Here is a 23,306-nt window from a genome sequence, read left to right on the forward strand (position 1 = left end):
CATTGTTCCACATGGACCTTTTTTACAACTCTCTCTGTTGACAAACTGTCTGCTGGACAGACGTGCAGTGATTGGGCACAACAGAGAGAGGCTTGCTAGAGATGCAGCTGTGGTGTTGGAGGCTTCTCTGCGCCAGTCAGATTATAAACCCTGCAGTTGTCTGGGCATCACTCTCAGTTCACACTTCCCTGCCCCTGGGCATGTAGGGATTCCTCACCAAACTTAACTGCTTCTGGTCAGTTGTGAGTGGTGTGGAATATGCTTTTCCTGGGGGGAAATAGAAAAACTTGATTTTAAGGTCAATTCCACTTCTTCTACTAATCAGGGAGATGTTTTAGCATAACCAGAACTTTTTCATAATCAGGATTGTGAAGTAATGGCACACAAAATGCATTAAAGTCATTGAGTTCAGTACAAGTTAAGCACAATCAACACATTTGTTGAATAATGTTTATTACCACAAACACATTACTTTTCACTGGTCTTTCCTTTAATAATGGGAGTGAATGTGGCCAATCTATAAATGTTAATGCACTGTTTCAATAGTGCAGACACAAGAAATAAACTATGAATTTTATGATGCATTTTACAATTTTAAGACTTTTTCTGTCCAGTTTGTTTCAATGACCCTAAAACAACTGTAAAAAATAATTATTTAAACAGCCAAATTGGCTCCATTTACATCTACCTTCAAGTGCCTCAGAATAACATTTTTTTTTTTTAAACATCAGGCATTAGTCTTAAATTTTATTTTGTAGTCAACATTGACACAAATTATACAAATGTGGTCATTTTAGCTTGTATTGAACCTGTACACAGCAAAATCCCCAGAGTTAAATCAACTCTGCTCAGAGTACATATTGTCCCAATCTACAGAGTGTTAAAGTAACACTGAAGCAGAGTTAAAGTTAATGGGATAATTAAGCGATTCATTAAGTGATGAGTGAGCATTAGAAAAGAAAACCCGTTGTTAACAATGTTGAAGATGAACAACTACTGCTCTGGCTTTTAGACATGAAAATTTATCTCATAATCCTCAACAGTGGTAACTCTACTTCAGTGTTACTTTAACACTCTGTAGATTGGGACAATATGTACTCTGAGCAGAGTTGATTTAACTCTGGGGATTTTGCTGTGTAATATTCCTTTTAGTTTGACCATTTTTTGACTGCATGTTATAATAATGCATGTCAACAACAATATTGTAAAAAGATTCTTGCAGTCCTCAGAGACCTCTCCAACTTAAAATAAGTTTAGAAAGGGAATTTCCCTTCGTCATGACAGATGCATTCATGCACAGGAAGTCGTCATCTTCAAGGTGACAATAAAAAAGGCGTTATTTTTGTTAGGGGCCCAGACTTTGTGTCCAGAAGGGTGGATGCAGTGTTTTGTCTGACTTTATTATATTTAAATGTCCCTAAAATCTTCCCAGCCTTGGTGTTTTGAGAAATCCCTTCATTTTGCTTTCTTGGCTGAATAGCTCTGAACTTCAAATCAATTTTGTCTTGGCAGTAGGTCTACTTCATTAGTTACGCTTTCTCAGCTGTTCTCATTCAGTTTGGTCTTTTGCATGATTTTGCAAACAGTTTTGGGATTGCAACATCAGTGATGCAAGATAAGGAAGTCTTATAAACAACACCAGCATGATAAGTCCAGAGCATCACAGCTTTCTTTCCTCTCTGTAGTTATTCCCCACGGATATTATTGTGAATTCTGTGCGGATATTCCAGTCCGTCTTCTCATTTCCTGCGGTGGGTCTTCTACCATTTGGCTGAAGTGTCTGCAGGACACTCTATTGTTATTTAAGAGTCCCTTCATTCACCAGATGTGGCGTGCGTACATGTGTATGTGTCTTCCTGTTTTCATGTTGCCGAGGTCACCACTTTGTTTCTAAACACCCTTACTTGAGTAGAGGAGTAGAACTGAAACAGACACACACACACACACACACACACACAGAGTCATAAGGTAAACTGGAAATGAAACAAACTTGCTGGAAACTATACCCTTTTCCCTAAAGCACAAAATGAATCTGAAATGGATTATTACTCAGAGTAATTTAAGAGCATTGCAGTGTGTTGTTAGTAAAATATCAGCCAGCTTGTCAAAGTAACGATAAATGTTTCTCTGGCACAATGCTACGCCATTAAACTCTATTAACATCCCTTTGGGATTCATTTGGCCTTATTTAGATCCTTGTCACCCAGTATACCCTAATTAACCAATTAAACATCATCTGTTCCTCAGCTCTGGTAATAAAATATGGAAAATGAAAGCATTAATGGATGGAAATTGACCATCATTTGTAAAGGCCGATGGATCCAGCAAGAGCTCCATGCTGTGCCTGGTTTCGCACACTTTCCAAATAAGACCTCTTAGAAGAGTGGCTTATTTCTGCCAAAAAATTCTTCTCAGAGCTTTCAGCACTCTATGATGTCCATTTACTTTGTCCATTTTGCTTCTTGCTCTTACAGCATTCTGAGAAAGGCAGAAGATGGTTCCAGTAAGCATCTGGCTTCACCCTATTAGCTTTTTTATTGACAGGCTATGCTTCAGTTGCTCATTAGGAAGACACTATCTGTCTTTTAAGGATGTGGCAGCCTCAGATTCAGATGGTGCTCTAACTTGGTAGTGCATTTCAGAGATGAAACACTGTTTAGATGTTGTAATATTAGGTTAGACTCTCTGCAACAACGTCTCGGAAGTTCTGAAGACCCTATAATCTTTAAGTGTGATTCGCTCTCTTTGACTCTCACCTCTTCGGAAGACTCCAGAGGTCCAAGAATTTGGAGCAGATCCAGAAGAGTTAGCATGCATGACTTACTACTTTTCATTAAAATCTGTGATCTCATTTAACTGACCCTTTGTGTGAGGTCGTCCTCAATGTAGAGCTGTGTTCTCAGCAGGGACCGTTGTCCACATTTTGGAAAGCACATCTAACTATCCACTGGGCAGTGATCTATTGCATGTTCCAGAACTTTTCCAAACAATAGAAACCATGAAATCATAGTCCAAGTTCTAGAGCCTCATAAATCCCAATTTTACGCTAACTGTAATTATGGGATTACTGTTAATCTTTCATCCTGTGATAGAGGGTCATTTTTAAACCCCATTAAATGAGGTGTGACTACACCAATCCAAACATTTGACATGTTCTTCATGTGGGTTTAGCGTTTCCCATTAGAATGCAACACACTTTACAGCCTTTGTTTTATTGTGTTCTCCTTTGAGCTAAATATACAGTAGAGTCCTCACATTCCTTTAGAAGCTTCCATTCTCCCAGTCCTTTGTCATCGCAATATATTATTGTAACACGCCAACTAAGCTACTGTTGGTTCTCTGCTCGTCGGCCTGATGCCACTTTTTCTTTCAAAGCATGTACCATTAGAATTCTCCCAGTGTCTCTGCTTTTCCATGGACAGTCCTGAATCAACTTGTATACTCTTGAATAGACTGAGAAAAGAGAACGGCTGAATTGCTGGTAGCGGCTGCTTTCAACTCTTTCTCTCATAAGTAGACGAGGGTGTAAAGAGGGGGAGGCAGGTGTACTGCAGTCCCCCCCAGCCGCATTTAACCAGCTACCCTTGATTCATTAGCTTTCCCCCCTGGGAACGTACTTGCGACGGGGGGTGAAATTTGCATCCCTAATTTCCTCAATCCCCCCCCCCCTCCCGGCTGCAGCTGGGTCCTCTGGGCCTGGGCCGATTTGGAAAACAGGAAGTCTGATGGTCTTGGACCTTTCCGTCAACCTCATCCCTGTAGTGGGGAGGCTTTAATTACCATAAACGAGAGTTGTGCTTAACAACCGCGTGGAATCGATTAGATGCAGCGGAGGGATTGGAGAGGAGCCCTGCCCCCCCTCTTCATCGGCTGATGTCTTTTGTTTCAGGATGTAGTGTGTTATACATTCCTGTTTTGGATCCAAGAACAGACATTTGCGTCAGGAAGGGCACCAGCTAAAGCCAGCGAGAAATGCTTAATTATTTAATGCTCTTCGGTCTGCACTGTAAGTCATATGACTAAATATCAGAGGTGGTTGCATGACTGAACATGGACAAAAAGGATTTTTACAGAGCTTTTCATTCTGCTTCCAACGACACACACAGACTGTGTTACAGAAAACCCATGTAAAAATTTCATAGCATTGAGATTAGTGGTGTGTGAAAATGAGGTAAAGTCCCATGAGTTGTTTATTTTGTAAGCAGTCTGTCTGTTGGAGAGTGACTATAAATTCCTCTCAGTGATTATTTTCTAATCCAGATTTTAAAGGAAACAACTTCCCTTGCCTTCTCTGAGAAAACACCTTTAATGAAGACATAACAATTCCGCGTATTATAGTCTAATAAACACAATCTACAAAACCCCCCAGTGTTTTTCTGTTGCTAGTTTTGGTTGCCCTGCTGGCACATTCATCAGGATGAATGTAGAGAGGAATGGATTTAAATGATGCACAAATGAAATGAGCTGTCCTAGAGTGGTCGATTCATGTGTGTCTAATATGATTTTAACTACTACTGCTCAGTGAATGAATGTGACTCTTGGGCATTTTGGATGGAGTGCCAATCTTTAAAGCACTGATTCAGCCAAGCATGTGTGCCATTTAGTGTAGGGTAGCAGATATGATACCCAAGAAAATACTGGGAGTCTGAACTATCCTAAACATTTTTCTGATCGATGTTTTCCATTGGTCATACAAGGCCTTGTTGATTAAAAATTTTCTGAAAAATATGTTAGTTTTGTTTGCTTGCGTAAACCTTGGTGTTGATACTTGGGCTGTGCAACTAATCGCATGTGATTCTCATGTGCATCTCGTCAGTAAAGCCGGCTCCGTGATTGGTGGTAAATCTCCATCACCTGTTTTCAAATGGAGCGGCAAGCTATGCGATATCGCGTTCATAATCGAATGCGATTCATCTGCGATAATGAACGCAATATTGCCTAGCATGTCAGTGAACTATGGCTCTGTGTATTAACTGCCGCTCCATTTGAAAACAGGTGATGGAGATTTACCACCAATCACGGAGCCGGTTTTACTGACGAGATGCGCATGAGAATTGCATGTGATTAATTGCACAGCCCTAGTTGCTACATGGATGTGTTGTTCCGAGTGTTGTCAGGCCAATGGTGTTCAGGGTGGTTAGGGTGTTGTTGAAGTGTTACAGTGGTTGCTAAGGGGCTGTAAGTATATTCAGGGTGGTTACCAGGATTTTTGCTGTACAGATGCTATGGTGATGTGGAGATTGCTAGGGTGTTGCCAGACCAGTCTCGAGTGTTTCTAGGGTGTTGCTAAGGTGCTTTGGTGGTTGCTAGGAGGTTGTTGGTATGTTCATGGTGGTTCAGGATATTGCTCTGCAGTTGATGTGGTTTTCTGGTGGTTGCTAGGGCAGGGGCGGAGTATGGCAGAGTATGGCAGTTGCCTTACCCTAGTCCAGTCAGATGTGGCGTGAAAAATTATCTAAATTTCATATCTTTATTATAATTTGTTATTATTATTTTAAATCAGAGGAGTTTTAAAAAATATATTTGACCAATGGTGAGCATTAAAAAGAGCTTGTCAGTAAAACTTCGTAATGAGATTGGATCATCAAGCTCTCAGCAAAACCTCGTAACTTCACCCCGCCTCCATTCAGATTGATGCGCCGCGCACACCTTGGAGGAGACAGCTCTCCACTTTTTCGCAATGCAAGGGTATATAAATAGTTGATGTTTGAAAAGTACAGCGTTTTCTTTACTCAAACACTATGTCTGTAAAGGCTAATGTTTTTTTTGTGTTTGAAGAGTGGAGAAGAAGTAGGTTATTTGCCATATATAGCCAATATACTTTTGTATGTTTTAAATATCCTGTGCATAAGTGCTTCATTTGAGATTTTGGCCAAGTGTATTAAACAACAAGAAAATTAAGCACCCTTAGGCTTATAGCTTCAATAAATCTTATATAACCTGTAAAAGTTGATGAAAGCATATAATGCGATGCGCTTGCTGCCTCAGATAAGTTACACACGTTCTAATGACAAAGCAATCCATCTCCGTCATTCGCTGATCAAAAACCTTGTTAACTCCATTTGAGCTTGATTTTCATATAATGTTAACATTTACAGTTATTTAGCAGACGCTTTTATCCAAAGCGACTTACAAATGAGGAATGTTAAGTGCAAGTTTTTGATACAATACCAATGCTGAAGACGCAGTGTTGTTTAGTTATTACATTTTTTCCCTTTCTACACCCCCCCCGTATTTCAGTGCTTCAGTGTGCCATGGGATTGTTTTATTTATCAACACCCACAACCCCTGCACCATACCCTATGGTTTTGTGAAACGCTGCCACTGTGCTAGGGTGTTGCTACATGGTTGTTAGACTATTCTGATTTACTTCCAGGCCAGTGGTGTTCAGGGTGGTTTCTGGGTGTTGCTAAGGTGTTACTATGGTTGCTAAGTGAATTTGTTTTCAGCTTGGTTACCAGGACATTGCTCTGCAGTTATTGTGGTTATCTGATGGTTGCTAGGGTGTTGCTACTAGGTTGTTAGACTGTTCCGAATATCTGCCATTGTTTGCAGCCAGTGGTGTTTAGGTTGCTTTCTGAGGTGTTGCTAAGGTGCTCTTGTGGTTGCTAAGTGGTTGTTAGTGTGTTCAGGATGATTGCCAAGGATGTTGCTCTGCAGTTGCTGTGCTGATCTATTGGTTGCTAGGGTGTTGCTACATTGTTGTTAGACTGTTCCGGTTAACTGCCAGGGTCACCAGCCAGTGGTGTTTAGGGTGGTTTCTAGGGTGTTGCTGAAGTGTTTTGGTGGTTGCTATGTGGTTGTCAGTGTGTTTTTTTTTTGTGGTTGTTGGTACATGGTTGCTAGACTGTTCTGAGTGATTTCCGGACCAGTGCTATGGTGTTCTGGGTAGTTGCTAGGGTCTTGAGGTTGTTGTTATGGTGTCGTTGCTGGCACAAATGGGATTTCTGATGTGTTGAAATTTGATATTTAGGATTAGGGCTTTGCTCAAACTCTAAGCAAACACCACAAATGATTGAATGAATATTTATCTGGCACCCCCCTCACTTTCCACTGGAGATAACCTTTCAAATGTGAACAGCTTGTCCACTTTGATCGGCACAGTGCTCCTGTGCATTCAGCGACTCAATCATCTCAGTATTGAGCTAATTCCCAAAGCCACTGAAATCGATAGTTCTTATATGTCACGCCTCTTAATGGTGAAATCAATGTGATATGTTTTCGTGAGCGTGTTTCTTGCCATCACCGCAGCATTGGGTGGTGTTGCCAGACTGGCCGTGCTTAGACTACAGACGTCAGGGTGATGGACACCTCATTGGTTCATGACCTCTCTCTCACTGCATAGGTCATTCCAGCACTGGCCAGCTGGACTGATCCATAGGAGTCCGTAGGCGTGGGGGTGGAAGTGCGATGATCTTCTCAGTCTCCTTTCGTTACACTAGAGCTCAACAGGACAATTCACATGTATCCACTTGCCAACTGGAGCGATCCCTGCACGGTTCCATATTACCAAGAGGAAACTCAGTGGCTACAGTTACACGTTGTTTTTGGATGCATAAAATGCTTCAAAATGTCTGCTTTTTTTGTGACAGATATGGAATCTGAAACAGCGAGGAATGGAAGCAAATCCACGGTGCATATTTTGGGTGTAAAAGGTCCACTGAATCCAACATGTTCTCTCAAATCTGTCCATTTTCTGGTAATTACACTCTCACGGCTTAATTCTGTGTGCTATCACAGAGAGTTAATGGCCCTTTCAGCCGCAGACTGTTGTAGACACCATCACTGTTATCTTGTCAATGGAGGATTATAGTCAGCCTGCTTTGAATTCAACGCATCTTTGCCTTTACGACACAAGAATTGCTAAATTATCGTTGATGCATGTAATATAATTATCTAAAATAATTAAATAAAATGTTTTGCAACATGATTGCAAGCTGTCATTGGTTAGCCAAACTGACAGCCCCGCCCCAAAATTATACTGTTGGTTGAGCCAGTGTTACTGTGTTAACAGGATAGTTCACCCAAAATTTAAAATTCTGACATTAATTACTCACCCTCATGTCATTACAAACCTGTAAGACCTTCGTCTTCGGAACACAAATTAAGATATTTTTGATGAAACCTGAGAGCTTTCTAACCCTGCATAGACAGCAACAGAAATACCACATTCAAGGCCCAGAGAGGTAGTAAGGACATCGTTAAAATAATATCATAAAATTAGGGTTGAACCACTGATTTCACATAGACAATTTTACCAATGTCCTGAACATTGTTTATGGCTGCTTTCACACTTATGCTTGGTCTGAACCCAAATTTGATGGATCCCCCTCCCCTGACCCATCTGGATTCTGTTCATACAGTGTTTTTTGGAGAACATAGCGACATGAATGGATACTATGACTTGTTCACCACACTTTCTTAGCAGAATCTTCATTTTCTATGCAGTATTATATGTAGAAGGGGTCAGTTTTTAAAGCCTTTAAGAGAGAGCATAGTATGACATAACTATGACTAAGACGAACTGTAAATTAAACCACCCTCATCAGCAGGCTAACTTACAGAACAGCTCATTTAAACCACTCTGGGAGACTCATTGTATTTCATGAGTCTAATTGTATGAGATTATGCCTGAATGAAGAGACACTCCACAGGGGGCCGCATGGGGGGTTCTCCATTTTCATCACAAAGCTGTGGGCCACCTCCACGTGTCTGATCCGCTACACACACCCTCACAAACGCACACAATCATTTTTCTATGGTGAAGATTAAAGTGATTTAAGACTAGGACTTTGACTAATGCCAGTCTGGATGTCATTACAGAGGGTTTGGCATGGAGTCTTGCTGTGCTGACTGGTCAAGCTTCAGGATTAACACTCCCCAGGGGAAACATACAAGATGGTGTGAGCGAACAGGTTTTGGAAGGGATGTGAGGTGGCAGGGACAGGTACAGACTAATCCTACCAAATAGACACGTGTTTCTGCCTCAGATGGCATGGGCTGTCTAAAGTGTATTGCGTATGAAGTCGTTACAATTAGTGATGCACCAAAATATATATTTTTTTACTGAAACACTGAAAATGAAATTAAAGGTTGTTTTTTTTTCATGTAGCCTAAAAAACTAAATTGAATAATGCTGGCTAATTGGGTAATTGGTGCCGTTAAGTGTGTCTTGTTCACAGGTGATACATCAGAAACAAACTACCTCTTAAAATTTCAGACGAACAAATTTTCCAAATTGGAACCAAAAGCATGATTTATTTTTCTCTCGGTGAATTGTGTCGACAGTGACTTGTTTACCTGTTGTTACTTGTCAACTTTGTGTGCTGAGACTTGAAACAGTCAAAACATACGTCATCTGAGAACCGCTAATTGTTTTGCTCAGTAATTAATTCCCTCCAAAACTATTTTGGCTAAAACTTGATTATTTTGTGTTTCGTTTTTTGTTTTGTCTTGTTTTGTTTTTAGAGACTTCAGACAGTCAAAACATGTCATCAGACAGCTGTTTTGGTCAGTAATTAAGTCCCTCCAAAACCATATTGGCTAAAAGTGACTACTTTTTTTTTTTTTTCGTTTCACTTTTTTTCATTTGCAGAGACTTCAAACAGTCAAAACATGTCATCAGAGAACTGTTTTGGTCAGTAAATAACTCCCTCCAAAACCATTTTGGCTAAAACTGATTTTTATTTTATTTTCATTTAATTATTAATGTTGTTTGCAAAGACTTTAAACAGTCAACGCATGTTATCGGAGAAGCACTAACGGTTTTGGTCAGTAATTCCTTCCAAAACCATTTTGCAACAACTGATTATTTGTTTGTTTGTTTTGTTGCTTGCCAAAATTTCAGTGCATCACTAATTCTACCCTGGTTAGTTGACTTCTACACAATTTCTAAGGTGGATGCTGGTGGATCTAGGTAACAGGTAATGTTGGATTTAACAAAGTTGGCATATTTTGCGAACTTTTCAACTAAATCTTTTTAGTTGTTTTTACAAACTTTGTTAAAATTGCTGTTATTATTTGAGTATGCTACCACTTGCACACCTGTAGTATTATCAGTTGAAGGTAATGTAATAATGAATGTGTGTTACCAGAATAAACCTCAGTGTCGACCAGATAGATGTTGGCAGCTCATTTCACCAGAGAGAAGCAGAGAGGGTGAAGGTTTTGGAAAACAACGTAGTATCTCAGTGTGAAGTAACAACAAAGTGCTGCTAGTATAGAGGGAGGTACAAAGCAGATTTGTTGTGTGTGTGTGTGTGTGTTCATACTATTTCTATAGTATATATAGTATGTTAATTATCAATATGTATAGAATACCCAGTAAACCTAATTAATTTGCTTAAATGTGCTGTATACACCCAGAGCAGATTGCACTGAAGACTTTATCCCACAGTGCAAAGCGCTCAACATTAAATTACCAGTGTGATAAATGAACTGTATAAATGAAGCAATATCAACTAATGAGTCTCCTTTTTCATTATTTGATCAGTCAAAGGCTAAGGCATTTTTACATTTTTATTTCCAAAGTTATGAGTGGATTTGCTAAGTTAAACAAAGTGAAGTCATTTGACAACAATGTAGTGTGCTAATGTATATATTTAATTCTGTTTCACATAATTTGAACAAATTGTAGGCAGTATCTGATAATTATTACACTAGTATTTCATTCTATATGAGTCTGTGTGTGTGATGCCAAACTGATGAACTGATAAACAGAGGGGAACCTCTTTATAAACTGCGCTATGTGGTTTTATGATCTGACACTGTTTTTTTTTAGGGTGGGAGGCTGATTAGACGAAATACAGCACTTTTACTGTCAGCAGTTTTAAAACAGTCCTCAACATGTCAGAGTTAAGACGTATAATGCATTTCCCCACAGTTTTACAGCTAGAATGTCAAATAAATCTGTATAAGCACATTTGCCTAAATAAAGAAAGCAATTAAACTGAAACTAGACCTTTTTTAAATGCTAAAGTCCTGTTAAGTGAGCTTGCTAGTGCAGTAGCTCAAAGAGCTTTTGGCATCTTGGCAGGCTGGAAGTGTAATGTTTAATTCATTCTAGTACTGCCTGAAATGCTGCCCACTTGCTGAATCGTCATATTCCACTGCTTCACTGCTCTGCACTCCTACAGCGCGAGAGAAAGGCGTTTGTGTGTTGTTCCTGAAAACTGAGATACTGTATGTGAGTGAGTGGAGACGTGGACCATGGCTCGATAACATGCATCTATACATTAATGTTTTTGTTGGCTCTTCTCCACAAAGTGTTAAATCTTAATGCACATGGGTGTGTTTGTGTATGTATGGTCACATCGCAGCTAAATGCCTGCATTAACCGACCACTCATCTTCTCCTCTCTGTTCTTTCCTGCAGATCCCGAGTCCCAGAGGAAACGTACTGTTCAGAATGTCCTTGACCTCCGGCAGAACCTGGAAGATACCATGTCCAGCTTACGGGGGTCGCAGCTCAGCCACAGGTACAGGAGGTCACTCTTCTAGTCCTGCTCTCCTTTAATAGGGCATGGATTCTACCATGTGTTAAGATTAAAATGTGGACTTATTCTGCAACATACGTTTTGTTTGTTTATTATTTGTGCTGGTTTGTTTGTTTACGTTTTGTGTTGTTGTTTTTTTTTTGCCTTGCCTTGCTTTTTGTTTGGTTTTGTGCTTTTGTTGTTGTTTTACTTTGCTTGTTTTGCTATTTTATTATTTTTGTTATTTTGTTGTTGTTATTTTGCTATTTTTGTTTGTTTTTGTTTATGTGTGTGTTTTTTGTAGTAGTGTAATGTTTTGTTTTGTGTTTTTTCATTTATTATTTTACTTTTTCATTTTGGTTCATTTATTTAGGTTAATTTTGTGATTTAATTTATTATTATTATTATTTGTTTTTGTTTTTTGCTTTGCTTTGCTTTGATTTTTTTGGTTTAGTGTTTTTGTTTTGTGCTTTTATGTGTTTTTCTATTTTATTATTTTGTAATGCTGGGAAATCACACAAATCAGGTTTTAAAACTAAAATAATATCTCAAATTGGTAATGATATAATAAAATGTAGGGTTGCCAAAATTTTGAACCTTATATAGAAATATTAGAGATTTTTAAATGTATCATATTGGTCATTATTGGATATATTGGCTGATTTATTGTGATTTATTATATATATTGTGGTATTTAATAGTACTCAATTCTCCTTTATTGGATTATTTATGTATGCATTTATTTATATTTATTATCTGTAATTTAATGCTTGTTTGAGGTTACTCAAATGAAGAAAACAATTACCAAAACTTAAAACGAATATCCATTTCTCATACTGTACTGTTATAATGTTGTGATTTAAGTTATTATATATTTTTGCTTTTAAATGATTTAGAATAAATTAAATTAAAATAGTACAATAATGTATTTTTAATGTTATAATATTAATAGTAATAATAATAATAATGTATTTTTAAGTTTAATATCAATGCATTCCTAAAAAAAGAAAAGTGTAAAAGGCCCGCCCTTAATGTCATATTCAAATGTCATTCAGAGGAACATTACATATCTCCAAGTGAATGCAGTCTAAACATCACCGAAGGCAGTCAGCAGTGTTGGACTAGAGCAGCAGATGTTTCTCTGTCCTTCTCTATCAGCACCTCCCCCTGTTGTTTCCTGCTGTCCAAGGTTTACAAACACACATACAAACCCTACTGCAAAAGGATGGATTAGCCTCTCATCACAAAGCCACAACTACAAACCCCTGCTAGACCTCACACAGTATGTTGTGTTAGTGTATTGGAAACCAGAGCTACTGGCAATGTTTTTGCTAGTGTTGTTTAAAGAAGCAATAAGCGCTCCTTCAACCAGAGGAAGTCGCTTGAGGAATCTGTTAATGGTGCATTATAACCCAACAGGCCTGGAGAGAGTCCATCCCTGCAAACTGAACACTGAATCTGTTGTGTAACAGCTGTCAGAGCCATAGCTTAGTGGTGGACACAGGTGCTCTGATGCATTGAGCCGTGGTGCTCATTCGGGCAGTGTGAGTTCAAATCCAGCTCTTCTGACAGACCTGAACCGATGAACTATAAAAGATCCATCAGAGTAGTGTATCTATCTTTCACTTATCCTGAGTGTGATCCTGAGTGATTTTAGTACTGCCTGCTAGTATAAAATTACTCGGCCTCAGCAGCTTTAAAGTAATTCTGTTAAAACCTTAACCTAATTGGCCTGATTTAATGCATCTTCTGCACATAAACACTAATGCCCCTGTCGAGAGAAAGTCTGTAATGTGCTGAGCCCAAACTCTATAATAGACATACTGTATGCCAGTGTTTTGTGTGGCCTTACAGTCCTTTATGATGCATAACAATGGCTACTTTCTTGATTTGTCATGTTTTCTTCCTCTGATTGAAGTGTTCTCGAAAGGGCCCGTTGAAGGATAAAAGGAATGATAATCACTGTCATTTAGCCGTCATTATTATTATTCAGCACAAACGTCAGGCAAACAGAAGCGTCTGGCATTTTATCGAAGGATAATTCACATTCACGTCAACGCTCTGAAATCCATTTTCTTCTTGTCTGGGGACGTTTTCCTCAGCCCTTTTGCTATTTGTAGAAAAATTCTACAGAAATTTGCAATAACCACAAATGTGCAGTGCATTGTGGGTATTTGAGCGATTTGAGTTCAAAACAAGTGAGATGCTGTGATAAGCTGTTAGTTGTATTTGCATTTAGTTGTTAGTTGCATTTTTGTAGCTTGAACACTCTTCTCCTCCCCATCACCCTAGCTACATTTTGGAGAGTAACACGATGCATGCACGTGCTTTGATCTGCACGTAAACAACGTATGCGCGTGGTGCTGCTGATGTAGAACACGCATGCAAAGCATGTTCTTGGTACGCTTCTGGTTCTTGAACGTGGTAGGACCCTTGCTGTCTATGGAGGGTCAGAAAGCTCTCGGATTTCATCAAAATAGCTGAATTTGTGTTCCGAAGATGAACGAAGGTCTTACACCGTGTCCGTTTGATTTGGCTGTCCACACCAGACGCGACGTGACAGAATCAATCAAATATCACAGCCAATCAGAAGCGTGTGTGGGCGGGTTCTCTATGGAAGCGCACTGCACTCGCAACAAAATAATAAGGTCATGCAAAATGATATTCAAATGATATTCAAACTCACATTAGACATGCTTAACTTTGAATAAAGCACATAATCACCTGAGATTAGCTACTGTCATATAGTTGTTGCTCCAGCCGCGACATCGCGGAAATAGAAATGCTATATTATAGAAATTTTGAAAAGTAATAGACATTTTGTGTGTCACCGCCTCGGCTAGTTGAGGGTGAGTAATTAATGACATAATTTTCATTTTTGGGTGAACTAACCCTTTAATTTACAGAAACATTTAAGAGTTCTCCCTAACCTTTACAACTCAAATATCTCGTCTTTTTGGACTAAAGAATTAGACTAATAATAACTGCCCTCTTGAAAAAAAAACACATTTCTGCTTTTAGACAGTGAACATGATTTTTGCTGAAGAATGAGTTGAAATTATTTTGTGGAAATTGACATCATGCCACAGATAGAACCAGTTTTGAACCCAAAATTCTTCTTTTAAGGTGTTCAGTTCTTTTAAATTGGAGCAAACTTTATTCAAAGGCTTTTTATACTTTGAAAGTTGAGCTCAAGGTCAGTGGGAAATAATCTCCATCCATCCGCTGGGCTTAAAAGTATTAAAACCAAACCTGGACACCTGGAAACTAAATAAGAGCATTAAAATCATTGCAGACCAGGCACAACTCAGGAGGATATGAGTTTATCCAGATGAGGGCTTTAGTTTGGATGGGGATGGGTGGGTGTTGAATCAGCAGAAGGTCAGCCAGTTCCTCCAGCTGCCCAAAGCATGACCTACTATTTTAAAATCAGAGAAAGGCACCAGAGTGGTCTGCGTGAGCGCAACTGACTTCCTGTAGAAAGCTTGAGCGGCGTGTAGAGCAGGCATGAAGGAAATTAAACATCCTCAGACATGCTTTACCTTCAAATCCACACTGGTGATGTTTCACTTTCAAGAGACTACATAGACATACAGCCACAAGATGTGTGAGACTGCGATGAGTTTTGTGATGTGTTGATGAAATGGGTGTGTGTGATAAGCCGACAGTTATATCCAGTATGACGAATGAGTTTGCCTGCATTCTCAGAAACATCTCTGTGCAGTTAAAGAGGTTTTCTCACGTTAATTCCAGGCTGAAAACCTGACTAGACAGAGTCCAAATTTAAGTTTTGCCACATCTGCCAAAGATTGGTGAAATGAGAAAATTATTTTAATACTTTTTGCATGTCACTTGCATCATCAGCGAGTTTTATAAAATTAAGCTATAAGATTTAAAAAGTAAAAAATGTTTTATAAGATTTTTTTTTCTAGTGAGAAAATGTAGCCTAATTGCAACATTACATGAACACAGCATTAGGAATGCATGTCTTAAAGGGATAGTTCACCCAACAATTCTGTCATTAATTACTCACCCTCATGTCGTTCCAAACCCATAAGACCTTTGTTTATCTTTGGAACACAAATTAAGATATTTTTGATTAAATCTGAGAGCTTTCTGATGCTCCATAGACAGCAACACAACTGACATGTTCAAGGCCCAGAAAGGTAGGAAGGACATCATTAAAATAGCCCATGTTACATCAGTGGTTTAACTGTAATTTTATGAAGCTATGAGAATGCTTTTTGTATGCAAAGAAAACAAAAATAATGACTTTACTAAAAACAATTATTCTCTTCCGTGTCAGCATGCGTGTGGTGCTGCTAACGTAGAACTCGGATGCGCTGTGGCTTGGTTACAAGTAGAGGAATGCACACGCATGCGTCGTGGTACTGTCGTGAATGCACGTCAAAGTCTGACACGGAAGAAAATAAATTGTTGAATAAAGTCATTGTTTTAATTTTATTTGCGCACAAGAAGTATTCTTGTAGCTTCATGGCATTATGGTTGAACCGCTGATGTCACATGGACTATTTTAATGATGTCCTTACTACCTTTCTGGGCCTTGAACGTATCAGTTGAGTCGTTGTCTACGCAGAGAGCTCTCGGATTTCATCAAAAATATCTTTTAATTTGTGTTCCAAAGTTGAACGACGGTCTTATGGGTTTGGAACGACATGAGGGACGACATTAATTACATGAGTAATTAATGACAGAATTTAAATTTTTGGGTGAACTATCCCTTTTTTTTGTTTGTGTTTTTAAACGTTTACAATTATTCGATACATTTTCACAGATGAAATCCAGTCATTTCAAGAGGAATCTGCTGTATATCCACAAATATATTGGCCAATATTTGCCAGTTTTAAAAAATTGGCAGCAGCCGATATGTTTTTTTTTTTTTTGCAGTTATAGTGTCAGAATGGGGCTTTTATTTTGAATGCACCGAGAAAGCTTTTGTACTCCAACTACATTAATTTGCTAATTTCAACATTACAACATTTGCTAATTACAACATTACAGCTGTTCAGTGGGTTTCTGCAGGTGAAATCCAATCATTTTAATAGGAATCCACCCATGATAGGGAATTTCGTATGACGGCGAAAGATTTTCACACAGATTTCGCAATAGGTTCAACTTGGTTACATGGATCACATGTTTTGACAAACAAAAGCTGCATGGTTTGATAGTTCAATTCAATTTAATTTAATTTATTCAATTTAAAGTTTATTTGTATAGCGCTTTTCATGATACAAATCATTGCAAAGCAGCTTTACAGAAAATTTAAAGTTTCTACATTATATTTAGGAGTAGGTTATTAGTGGTGCCTATGGCAGAAATGTACAGTAAGAATCATGCAATTAGTTACAAATTAATTGAACACAATTAAAGGTGCTGTATGTAGGCTTGAACTAGGTATTGCAGTCCAAATTCAAAATATTGGAGAGGGTTTTTTTCACCCAGCCCCTCCTCCTCAAACTTGACTTAACGACTTAACGACACCAACAGGAACAAGCGCACATGACGATGAATGACATGAAATACGCGGTGAAATACGCGCCAACTGGCAACCCTGGGTGCCGAAATACAATTGGGTAAACTGGCAGCGGGTTTCACAAACCGAAACAGAGACTGACATTCTGGCCCGGAACGCACATTTTCAAAGGAGGATAACTGACTGTAGCATTGTTTTTCAGATAAACAAGTATGTTAACTTAGCATGTTTCTTAAATATCTGCAAACATTTTATGGTATTTTTATGCTTTAGTAGAGTCAAAACCTTACATACAACACCTTTAACTGCAATGATTATGTTGCGATTAAAGTTTGCGATTAAGCAAATTTTGGTAGTTTTATATGTTGTTCCAAATAATAGCATTCAAAATATGAAAAGAAAAACTATAATAACATCTCAGTGATACTAAAATAACACTGCTCTAACAGCATGCTTTAGATTCAACCACTTTCTCTTTTTCTTGTCTTCTAGCTGTATTGAGAGCAGCATGTGCTACGACAGCGATGAGACTAACGCCCGCAGCATCTCTAGCCTGTCCAACCGTTCCTCCCCTCTCTCCTGGCGCCAAGGCCAGTCCAGCCCTCGGCTGCAGGCTGGTGACGCCCCCTCCTCCGGGGTCACCGCCCACTCACTGCCCATCCGAGCATCAACGCAGATCAGCCACCTACAGCGCATCCAGCTCATCGAGGACCTGGACACTGTGGACGATGACCTGCCCGACCTCAAGTCTGGTTACCTCAGCGACAGCAACCTGACGGGCAAGAGCCAACCAGAAGACGAAGAGGACGACGATGATGACGTTGATGTAGACGTTGATGATGATGACCTAGCCAATGGGTAAGTTTATTACGATTTTTGCTGTTTGCTGAGATATATGAAATGTTTAATAGATTGTATTTTAATGTACGTGAGCTATTGAAAATATTATATAATTTTTAAACTACCATTCAAAACATTGGGTTTTAATAAGGAAAAAAAAAAATTTATTATTAAGAAATTTATACTTTTATTCAGCAAGGATGCTTTAAATGACAATAAAGGCATTTATAATGTTTTTTTTTCCCACATAAATGCCATTCTTTTGAACTTTCTGTTCACCACATGATCCTGAAAAAAATGAAATATTTTCCATAAAAAAAACTTTAATCATAAATGATAATAATAATAAATGTTTCTTGAGCAGCAAATCATCAAATTAGAATGATTTCTGAAGGATTGTGTGACACCGAAGACTGGAGAAATGCTGAAAATTCAATTTTGCATCACATAAATTACAATGTTTTAAATATTTAAGTAGAAAACAGTTATTTTAAATTTGTAATAATATTTCACAATATTACAGTTTTTTGACTGAATGTCTGATCAAATAAATGGAGCCTTTGTGAGCATAAGTGACTTCTTTCATTTAAAAAAGAAAGAAAGAAAAAATCCTAATAAGCACAACCCTAAACTTTTGAAGGTAGTTTATAGTTTATATAATTTAACATTGTATTTGAAAAATATAACATTTATAATAATTGAATATTAATGCAGAACTCGTTCTATTAATAGTGTCTAATAAAAGCTGCACACGTCTAAAGGTGATAGATGGTTTACATATGGAAGTCTTTTGATCAATGATTAAGTGCTTTTAATCTCCAACGAGTGGCATTGTGAAAGATTTCATTGGCTGATTTATTGTCAGTCTGAGGCCCCCCCCAAAGAGCAATCATGTCACAATCAGCCGAGGGTCTCATTTTGGAGCCATATGTGCCATCTTCAGGTTCTCATCAGATCTGGCTATGTCCCCCGAGGGGCCCCTCGCAGGGCCGGCTCTCATTTTCAGTGTCACGACACCTGATGTTGCTGAACGCAGCCTTCCTTCTGCTAGGTGCAGCTGTGCGCAGAGGACAGCTCATTGTTGCAGATGCAGTGTTAAATGCGTGTGCATGTGTTTATGTGTGAACACAAAACTAGGAAATTACAGAGGAAATGAGATGTGTTCGTTTAAGCTGTCAGCGGGGCTTTAATGTTGGCCTCTCTTAACCTGCGCTGTTGGTTTAGTCTGATGGGGAATCGCTGTCAACAGTCACCGAGTCACTGCGAAGTGAGAAAGTTCACAATCTGAAAGCACTTCACCTTGTGTTTGTTTGACACCACTTCAGATCGAATAAGTGCCCTACTCCAGCAGATCACAGTTACAATCTAACATAAAACAACATGAATATGTTTTGCTTGAATGAAGACAATAACAAGCCTTCATGTGTTTTCCAGCAGTAATGCATTGTGAAGCAAAACACGCAAAAAAATAGGTGTAGAAACAATTTTCAACCAGAAATTGCTAGTAAATTTCACAAATAGTTATAAATAAACAGCCAGTAATATTTAGAATGAATTAACTTGAACTAAGAATGAACAACTTCAATTGAGTTAAATTTATTTATACAGCATGCATAAATATACAGCATCCCCACAACTGACCAAAGTGCAGCGCATCATAAATAAATCATATATAAATACATAAAAATGGCTAATATATCAAATTTTAATATAAATTAACTATTGTTTTTTTTTTATTTATTTATACACTACCATTCAAATGTGTGGGGATCAGGTTGTGAAAAAAATAAAATAAAAATTAATACTTTTATTCATCAAGAACACACTAATCTGATCAAACTTGACAGCAGAGATATTTATATTGTTACAAATGTTTATATTAAATAAATTCTGTTTTTGAACTTTCTATTCATCATAGAATTCAAGTCTTGTCGTTTCCACACAAATATGAAGCAGCACAACTGTTTGTTTTTTTAACATTGATAATATGAAGAAATATTTCATGAGCTGCAAATCAGAATATTAGAATGATTTCTGGATGATCATGTTACACTGAAGACTGCCTTCCAGTCTTATGTTTTAAATGGGATACAGTAAAAAGAAGGCGTACTATGAAATTATGGTTAAACATATGTCTGTTATTTGTAAAAGAAATATACTGTGCATCCAGGGTCGTCTGAGTCACAAACAAACAATGAACAAATTAATCTAAAACACACAGCAGGACTTTTGTCTGATTCCCAAAACACATGCCTCTTATGAGTCGATTTTCATGATAAATAGTTCAAAAGATAACATCTGATGATTTGAATCAGTCTGCAACACTGTCCTGTATAATTCACAATATTAGCAAAGTCATCATTTATTCACAAAAGCAAAACACACATTAAAACAGGAATACAGTATACCCAGATAAATCAGAATCAAATCAAGATTTCAAAAGTGAAATCTGTACTTATGCCGGACTCTACTAAGCTAACAACAAAATATCTGTTTTCTAGGGCTGCGGCTGGTTACGACAGAAACTCAGTTTTACAGTAAGAGATTGTGTCCCACTTGGTTCGGAAATGTTGTTACAATCAATACTGTGAAGAAAATCTCTCGTTTCTTGTCCTCGCCAAATTTGAAACAAGATTTTCTCTCCTGTATAAGGTTTATGTTGCCATTGGAGTATTTCTGTGCATGTTTCCTCAGTGCCAGATGTTCGGCAGACCTGATCTGCTCTAGAGGTTTATTCGTCTGTCTGGCTTGACTCGTTTTGGATGAGCAGCTGATTTGTATTTGTTAGTGCGCCGCTGTCCCTCTGCGAGGCATGCTGAGGTCTGTCTGGAGTTGCCAAGGTGACTAAGCACAGACAGGCCATGAATGTTATCAGCTCATTAGAGCGCATGCAGGACGCTGAACAACATCCTCACGTGTGTGCCAGCATTTGACCCTACATGATTAATGCACAATTATATTTCAAAGCTACTTCCGTTTTATTAAGAATTTAAGTTAGTTATTAGATGTACAAATACAACAAACTGCCAGTTTCAGCCTACTTTGAGTTATGTAAATGCTATACAGCTTCTTAGAATAAAACACTTGCATATGAATATACACAATACAGCACATGTAGAGATGTAAATGTGGCACATTTCTGTAAGCTGTGTAGGAGCTTGGTTATCTAAACCCCTTCTGATATCTCCTCCCCAGGTGTGTGTGTTGCCGTTGAAACGGAGAGAGTTTGAAAACCTCTGTTTTATAATCTTCCTTAAGTCTTCTTCTGTCGGCTCAGCACATTACTGTAATGAGGCAAATGCAGTGGATGATGGGCATGAGGATTAATGAACATGAAACTGCTCTAAGTTGGCAAAAGTGTAGTCTCGCGTAGCCAGACCTCCAGACTGACGGCTGAAGGTCTGGAATCTATGGCAGGTTTCATTGGCCAACTTATAAAGCTAAACTTAATATTCTGCATGATCATATTCTACATCCATAATCAGTAAATTTAACAATCACCTTACTAACTATTAATAAGCAGCAAATTAGGAGTTTGAGGCAAAGGTCATGGTTAATAGATTGTCACTAGTGAGAATAGGACCTTAAAATTGATATATACAGGCCTAAACAGTTTCAAAACTACCAAGGCTATACCCAGTGATCTCACAGAATCAGCATCCTGTGCTTTGTCATACAGAGTTGTTTTTATATGCAGTTAGAGTCACATGTCTGTATCCTACAAACAGAGACTTCAATTCATGAACATTTCCCTGGTTTATTATTAGATCCTAAAATTTACATCCATTGGGCCAAGTTATGCACAAAACAGAAGTTTGATTATACTATTTGCAATGTAATTAGACGCTCCAAAATATGCAGGGGGTAGATGGCCATCTAACACTGACCTCTAAATCACAGTGTGAGTGGAATGATTTTTTCAAATGTCATAGAGAAAGCGCTATAAAAAGTGCTCTGTGTTCCAGAAAATAGTGAGTTTCCTACCTTGACAGCATTTTAAGGGACAAACCTTAATGTAATGTAATTATGTCGCCTTCTAATATGCAAAATTTTATCCCAAAACTAAGGGATGTCCTTGTGGGTGTCCTTCAAGAAGAGGGAAATTCCAGAATGCATTTGTTAAAAACCTGGTGGTGGACAAGTTAAGAGAAATGTTGGTTCTAAGAATAAATAATTAAATTTGATTAAATTCTAAAAAAAAGAAGGAGAAGGCAATCCTTGAATGGATACAATCTTGGTGATGGTGGACAAGTTGAGAGAAATGGAGATTCTAAATCTAAATAGTTATATTTCACTCAGTTCAGAAAACACCTCAATGAAAATCATGTCATACTGTTTAAAATGGTAGATTTTACCCAATATTTGTATGAGTTAAATGTTTTTATGCAATGAAATAGATGATCACATTAGCAGTCAGTCAGTTTTCTGAAAACTGACTGAATTTATAATGGCAGCTGCATTCATGCAATGGCTTTACCAATTGACCCTTGGCAAAAACAAAGTATCAGCTCTCAAATATTTTCAGTTTTTAAGATATTCAAACAATAAATACGGTTTTGTGGCTCTTTATTGTGTTGGGACTGTGAACCGATCATCTCTTCCTCTTTATTAGTTTATGAAATAAACATGAATGAACATCAGAAGGTATCATATTTCAACCACAGAAAGACGTCAATACACACCATTTTTCAAGTTCAAGTCCACCAACATTAATCTATCCTCCTGTCTGTTTTGTTTGTCGGACAAAAATGGCAGATTAGGCATGATGCTCAGATGCCTGTCAATCAAACTCCCTGTGAAGGATCAATTAGTGATGGGCTCTTTTATTTAGGGTGACTATTTTTGCGCATTGGAGTTTCTCACATTCATAAGTAATATGAGTGCACTGTCCCTGTATATCTAATATCTTTGGTTTAATGTTAGCATGTTGCTAAGCTAACAAAGTGAGAATCTATATCATTGCATAAAAACACTTAACTCATACAAATATTGGGTTAAATCCACCATTTTACAAGATATTTCAATATTTTCAGGACTTTTTTCTCTTTTGAACTGAATGATAGAATTATAGTAGGCTATATAGTATAAATATAGTATAATTATTTTTTTTTCAGAGATGAGCACTTATAGGTTTGTGAATTGGCTGGTCTAGCTTGAAAAACAATCCTTTTAAACTCTATTTGAGTATGAGAAACTAAATTTATGAGACAGTTGTTGTCAGATTTCATTGATTATGAAACCTTATCCTAAGCTTGGTGAACAGCTTTGGAGAATTTAATGTTCCCATTCAAAGAAATTTGAGCTGTAATTGCATTAATGAAATTAATTTCAAAGACGACCGAAAAGGGCACTAGTTGTGTGGTGGACAGCGTTGCAGACTATATAGTGTGTTATGAAGTTTGCTTTCAGCTTGCAGCTCACCAGGTTTTAGAGCAGAGCTCAGAGGTGTCACAGAGAGATTTGTGACCCTTATATTATGTTGTTTATATTGGGTTCCTG

At 38.0% G+C, this 23,306-nt stretch overlaps 1 protein-coding gene across 3 annotated transcripts in view; it reads left to right on the plus strand.

The window, feature by feature from the left end:
• LOC306860006 (neuron navigator 1-like) overlaps nucleotides 1–23,306 on the plus strand; it is a 105,490-nt gene that overhangs the window by 7,582 nt on the left and 74,602 nt on the right. For all 3 annotated transcript variants that reach the window (XM_079401516.1, XM_079401517.1, XM_079401518.1), the window contains exons 2-3: nucleotides 11,374–11,476; nucleotides 17,460–17,825. In XM_079401516.1, the coding sequence (XP_079257642.1) occupies nucleotides 11,374–11,476; nucleotides 17,460–17,825 (469 nt within the window). The remainder of the gene's footprint in view (nucleotides 1–11,373; nucleotides 11,477–17,459; nucleotides 17,826–23,306) is intronic.

Source organism: Barbus barbus, assembly GCF_936440315.1.
Source record: "Barbus barbus genome assembly, chromosome: 40".
Lineage (NCBI taxonomy): Eukaryota > Metazoa > Chordata > Actinopteri > Cypriniformes > Cyprinidae > Barbus > Barbus barbus.